Source organism: Elephas maximus, chromosome 7, assembly GCF_024166365.1.
Source record: "Elephas maximus indicus isolate mEleMax1 chromosome 7, mEleMax1 primary haplotype, whole genome shotgun sequence".
Classification (NCBI taxonomy): domain Eukaryota; kingdom Metazoa; phylum Chordata; class Mammalia; order Proboscidea; family Elephantidae; genus Elephas; species Elephas maximus.
The window spans coordinates 121,849,476-121,856,532 of NC_064825.1; the positions used below are offsets into that span (position 1 = coordinate 121,849,476).

Consider the following 7,057-nt stretch of genomic DNA (forward strand, 5'->3'; position numbering starts at 1 on the left):
AACAAAGTTTATTAAGCAAATGTTCTGCATTCCACTTTGGTGAGTGGTGTCTAGGGTCTTAAAAGCTAGCAAGCAGCCATTTAAGATGAATCAATTGGTCTCAACCCACCTGGAACAAAGGAAAATGAAGAACACCAAAGACACAAGGAAAATAGTGCTCAAAAGACAGAAAGGCCCACATAAATCAGAAATTCCGTCATCCTGAGGCCAGAAGAACCAGATGGTGCCCTGCTACGACTAAGACAGCCCTGACAGGGAACACGACAGAGAGTCACTGACAGAGCAGGAGAAAAATGTGGTGCAGAACTCAAATTCTCTTAAAAACGCCAGACTTAATGGTCTGAATGAGACTGGAGGGACCCCGGAAGACATGGCACCTAGACTCTCTGTTAGACCAAAACTAAAACCATTCTGGAAACCAACTCTTCAGAAGAAGATAAGGCTGGACTAGAAGACATAAAATGATACTCATAAAGAGATTGCTGCTTAGCTCAAGTACGTACATGAGACTAAATGGGCAGCTCCTGTCTGGAGGAGAGATGAGAGGGCAGGAACAGACAGGAGCTGGTTGAATGGACACAGGAAACCTGGGTGAAAAGGAGGAGTATACTGTCGCATTATAGTGAGAGCAACTAGGGTATTATAAATTTTTGTATGAGAAACTAACTTGAACTGTAAGCTTTCACCGAAAGCACAATAAACTAAATAAATAAAAATTATTTTTAATTTTACCTATATTTAATTTTTTAATATTTAATTTTATGCATTATTAATATTGTTTTGTTTATTGTTATTATTTAACATATAAATGTTGAAAAATTAATAATAAATAATAGAAATGAAGAAAATTTGTGAAGGAAAGAGCATGCTGTTTGGTGTCATGGATCCTTGCCATTTCTGTACATATAGTATCTACCAACACTTCTCTCAAAGCACAATCACCTTTTAGGCTTTTATCTACCTGCGTTCTAATAATGGAAACTGGCTTTTTAAACTTTATATAACATCACTGGGTTAGATTACTTCTTGATGGCAGCTAAGCATGATGGCCCCAAGAAATAAGGAAGCCAAGTTGTTACTTCTTGCTGTCTAGTTATTCCTGTGACATGCAAAATGCCACTTACACATTTTCACCTCCATCTACCTTATACGGTAATGATACCTGCCCAAATATTATTCTGACTGACATAAAGCTACTACTCTCTTTATAAGCCTCTTGAGGGCCTCTTTGATCTCCTTGTTCCTCAGACAATATATCAGAGGGTTTAAAATGGGAATGATGATGACATAAAACACTGATAGCACCTTGTCCTGCTTCATGAACTGATTAGACTTGGGACATAAGTACACAGAGAGAGTTGTGCCATAATACAGTGCCACAGCTGCCAGGTGGGAGGCACAGGTATTGAAGGCCTTGGCACGACCTTTGCCTGAGGATATTTTCAGGATGGAAACTGCAATGAAACCATAGGATAAGAGGATAACAAGCAAAGAATCAAATCCAACAACAATAGCTACCACGAGAAGGGTCATTTGGGCGATGAAGGGATTGGAGCAAGACAAGGAAATAACCTGAGGTAAGTCACAGAAGAAATGTTGAATGACATTTGGCCCACAGTAGTAAAGTTGAAAGCAAGAGATTGTTTGAGATAAACTGCTAAGAAAACCACTCACATAGGCCCCAGCAACCATCTTCCCACAGAGGTCAGGTACCATGATAGCTGAGTATTGTAATGGGTTGCCGATGGCCACATATTGGTCATAGGCCATGGTGGCCAGTAGGCAGGACTCAGCCAGAGCCATCCAGGCTGCAACAAAATACTGAGTGGCACAGGCAATGAAGGAAATCATTTTTTCATTTTTTAGGAAGTCTGAAAGCATCCTTGGGCTGATGGAAGAAGAATAGCAGACATCTATAAATGACAGGAAACAGAGAAAAAAGTACATGGGTGTGTGCAGGCAGAAGTCCATTCTAATTAGGAAGATGAGACCCAGATTCCAGAGAAGGGTAACAAGGTAGATCCCTAGGAATATTGGAAAGAGGATGAGCTGTAGCTCCTTTTCATCTGAGAGTCCCAGAAGAACAAACATGGCCACAGAGGTGTGGTTCCATTCCATCCCATGGACCTGCTCGATGTCATCTGCTGAAGAAAAGATGAGAGAAGGAAATAGCTTTATTCCCAAAAAAGAACATATCATTTGTTTAGTAGTGCATCAGAATAATTTCACACCATTAAAATATCAATGTTGAGTGTAATCTCCTTTCCTATACAATCATCAACCTTAACTGAAAAATCTTCTTGGCTATATGTTATCATTTTTTCTTTGGGGACAAAAGGCATTCAGTGGGCATCAGTAGTCCATTTTCTCCTAAAATGTCTTCATTTCATGTTTTCCCATGGCAGATTTTCCAAATTATGAGACTTGGAGATAGGCCAGATAAGGGAAATAGTGCAATTTCTTTATATGGCAAAACAGAAAAAATTTACTGGACATTGCTCTGCATTAACTTAATGATTGGAGAAGCTCCTGAATATTCACAAAAAGGATCCTGGGTAGGTACTCTTTAAAATATCCTTGAGAACTGGTCTTTCATTAATCTGTAATGAGGCACTTTGACAATTCAGGAATACCCTTTTTGCTTTTATGATACCTGGAGAGATGTAAGAGTCATGCAGCAGGATGGTGAGAAGAGTAAATCAGAAGCAACAGGAGCTTGGAAATGGATGTGACATAACCAAATTCATGACTCTAGGAAGCCGCCTATGAAATGAAGTTATACAAGGTTCACAGAGCTGAGAAACTCCCTTTCCTCAAATCAGAAATACTTCAGAGTTTGATTTTCTAGCACAGTGACTATTGATTGTCTTAGTGTCCTTTAAAAATCTGTGGAAACTCAGGTTCCTCTCTCCAGCAAAATACAACTACTTACCACCTTTACTTGGAGAATTTTGGAATTTGCAATCACTCTGAAGTCTATTTGTGGTTCCCAGTTCAGAGACTTCTCCTACAGGGAAACTACTTGAGCTTTTGTAAGATTCATGCGTAGACAATAGGCATGAGGATTGGAAACTCTGGGAAAGACTTAGGAATTTTTTTTTTCCTCTCCTTCACATTGGAGTCAGTCCAGAGAAACACAGAAGCAAGTCTTCAAACAAATGGTAACTAACCTAAAGAATATTTTTACGTCACAAGCTATAGGTCTCCTTCAAGAAGTTATAACTGTTGCTTTCTCTACAGTACCACTAAAACACCCCCCCAAGAAAAACATATTTTTATTCAGATCAACCTAAATTAGAAGGAAAATTATGAATTATTTTAAATATAGGAAACAACTGTCAAATGTAGCCTGGGAGTTGTGTATAAGGGTAGTGAAATAAGTCGATCACAAAAGGACAAATATTCTATGAGACCACTACTATATAAATTCATGAAAAGGTTTACATACAAAAAGAAACAATCTTTGATGATTTTGAGGAAGGAGAGGGGTGGATTGGAAAAACACTTAATAGACAATAGATAAGTGGAAACTTTGGTGTAGGGTAAGACAGTGCACTATATTGGGAAAGCCAGCACAATCTGTACAAGGCAAGGTCATGGATGCTCCATAGACACATCCAAATTCCCTGAGGGACCAAATTGCTAGGCTTTGGGCTGTGAGGAACATGATCTCGGGGAACATCTAGCTCAATTGGCATAACATAGCTTATAAAGAATATGTTCTACATTCTACTTTGGAAAGTAGCGTCTAGGGTCTTAAAAGCCATCTAGGATACTCCACTGGTCTCACCCCTTTGAGACCAAGGAAGAATGAAGAAAACTAAAGACAGAAGGGAAAGATTAGTCCAAAGGACTAATGGACCACATCTACCACGCCCTCCACCAGACGGAGTCCAGAACAATGAGATGGTACCCAGCTACCACCACTGACTGCTCCGACAGGGATCACAGTAGAGAGTTCCAGACAGAGCTACAGAAAAATGTAGAATAAAATTCTAACTCAAAAAGAAAGACCAGACTTGCTGGCCTCACAAAGACTGGAAAAACACTCAGAGTATGGCCCACGAACACCCTTTCAGTTCAGTAATGAGGCCACTCCTGAGGTTCACCCTTCAGCCAAAGATTGAACAGGCCCATGGAAGAAAACAAGACCAAAGGGGCTCACTAGCCCTGGGGCAGGGACTGGAAGTCAGGAGGGAACAGGAAGGCTGGTAATATGGAACCCAGGGTTAAGAAGGAGAGTGTTGACCTGTAGAGGGGTTGTTAACCAATGTCATAGAACAATGTGTGTACTGTTTGCTGAGTAACTAATTTGTTCCCTAAATCTTCATCTAAAGTACAATAAAAAAAAAAAAAAAAGGAAAAGAAAAATAAATAAATATAGGAAACAGCTGTCAAATGTAGCCTGGGAGTTATGTATAAGGGTAGAAAGTAGGCATCTTTGAAATTATCATAGAGAAAGACTGTGGTATTAATGGAATAAAACATTTCTATGAAGTACAAATATTTGCCAACATTAGCTGTTCAAAATACTTTCCTTCTCTCCAATCATTTCTCAGTCACCAAAATGAAGAAAAGAGAAAATCCCTATGGGACTATAAGGTCTTGACTAGGAAAGGAAGGTTAAAGAGCCCATTTCTCTAAATCAGATGGGTTGTGGCTCTCTGGTACCCTGTTTTCAGAAGGATTATGAGGGAATGAAGGAATTAATTAGAAAAGAAAGTCGAGACATCCGATATTAGTAAATAAAGGGAGAGTGGTAGCAGATAGACAACGTATTTACTATCCAGACTTAGGAGTTGTCCCTCTCAGACAGACTGAATGGTGGTAAAATCTTCTGGAAAATGAACAGAAGGTCATATTTGTCATCATTATGTACATCATCATCACTAACAACCCAAGACAACAAAGAGATTTATCGAGCATCTATGATACATACTGATGTTCTCCTTGCGGTCATGAAGACCGCACAGCTTCCTCAAACATTCATTCATTAAATATGGTATTAGGCCAGTGTGTTGCCTACTAAACAGTATTCTGAATATTGTTTCTCCTTCAATTTTGTCTTATATATCTCTTTGGAATCTCACTTGGATGTATGTTAGATATTCTCATATTGTTCCCAACTCTGAAAGATCCGTTTCTTTGTAATTCTACACTGTGTTCTTGTTAATTTTTATAGATATGTCCTTCAGCTCATTCATTCAATTTTAAGCTGTGTTAATTGGCTGTTTAACCCATTCATTGAGTTTTAGATCTCAATCTAATAATTTTTTTTTCTCTTCTAAAGGTTCCATTTTGATCTTTTCTCAGATATGCCTGGCAGAAATTAAAAGTATCTTGTTTTCTCATTGTAGTCTCAAAGATTCTATCATTTAAACATATTAAATATATGTATTTAAAATTATTATTGAATAATATAAATATCTGTATCTTTGTGGGTCTGACTGTATAATTTGCTATTGCTGACTGTTGTTCATGGGCCCTGTTTACTTGTCTGTCCAATGACTTTACATTATGAGTTCATGTTCCTTTGAATGTCACCTGTGGGAAACTTTGAACAACGACTTTGAAATACATTCCTTCAGAAATGATTTATATTACTTCTGTATCATACCTTAATAGCAATCCTGGCCCAGAATACCATTAAACATAGCTTTTTACTTGGGATGTTTTGGGGCCACAACACTGATAAGGTTTAGGCTTCATGTCTCCATGAATACAAATTTGGAGACCAGAATTATCAGTGAAATTTTTCTCTTTGCTCTTCCCAAATTAAGGCTGAGTGAGGTGTGCATATCACTGTCTCCCTCTGCAGGGAAGGTGTTTTTCTCTTTCATCTCTGAGAGTGTCATCCTATGGGAGTCTCTGCTCTCAGTAGGGTGGAATATTTTCTCTAATCAAATCTCACATACTGCCTTTTCCTTCTATGTCTCACACACATGCCCGTTAAATTTCAGCACTTAGGCCACCACAGATCAATACATTCCTATTGGGATGATCCAACACGGTGTGCAGATTATCAGACAGTATTATTAACACACTGAAGTAAAATTTTGCCGAAGATAATTCAAAAATGGATGCAGTACTACATCAACAGGTAACTGCCAAAAATTTAAGCCAGATTCAAAAAAGCACATGGAACAAGGGATATCATTGCTGATATCAGGTGGATCTTGGGTGAAAGCAGAAAAAATCAGAAAGATATTTACCTGTGTTTCGTTGACCATGTAAAGGTGTTCAACCGTGTGGATTATAACAAATTGTGGATAGCATTGCGAAGAATGCAAATTCCAGAACAAGTAATTGTGCTCATGCAGAACATTTCTATAGATCAGGTGGCAGTCTTTTAAACAGAAAAAGGAGATATTCCGTGATTTAAAAACGGGAAAGATGTGCACAAGGATTGTACACTTTCACCATACTCATTCAATCTGTATGCTGAGCAAATAATCCAAAAAATGAGACTTTGTGAAGAACAATGAGGAAGATTCACTGACAATCTGCAATACACAGATGACACAACCTTGCTTTCTGAAAGTGAAGAGGACTTGAAGCACTTTCTGATGGATATCAAAGACTACAGCCTTCAGTATAAAGAAAATAGAAGTCCTCACAAATGGACCAATAAGCAACATCATGATAAATGGAAAAAAGATTGAAGTTGTCAAGGATGTTGTTTTACTTGGATTCACAATCAACAGTCGTGTAAGCAGCAGTCAAGAAATCAAATGATGACTTGCAATGAGCAAATCTGCTACAAAAAGACCTCTTTAAAGTGTTAAAAAGGAAAGATGTCACCTTGAAGACTGAGGTGTCCCAAGCCATGGTGTATTCAATCACTTCATATTCATGCAGAAGTTGGACAATGAATAAGGAACACTGAAGAAGAATTAAAGCCTTTGAATAACGGTGATTGCAAAGAATATTGAATATGCCATGGACCGCCAGAAAAATGAACACATCTGTCTTGGAAGAAGTACAGCCAGAATGTTCCTTAGAAAGGAGAATGATGAGACCTTGTCTTATGTACTTTGGAAATATTATCAGAAGGAAC

The 7,057-nt window shown here is 38.3% G+C and overlaps 1 protein-coding gene across 1 annotated transcript; it reads right to left on the reverse strand.

The window, feature by feature from the left end:
- Positions 1-1,173: 1,173 nt before the first annotated feature.
- Positions 1,174-2,118, reverse strand: LOC126080636 (olfactory receptor 5A1-like). The gene has a single exon (XM_049891816.1). It carries the CDS (start codon positions 2,116-2,118, stop codon positions 1,174-1,176), a length of 945 nt encoding a protein of 314 aa, XP_049747773.1.
- Positions 2,119-7,057: the final 4,939 nt, after the last annotated feature.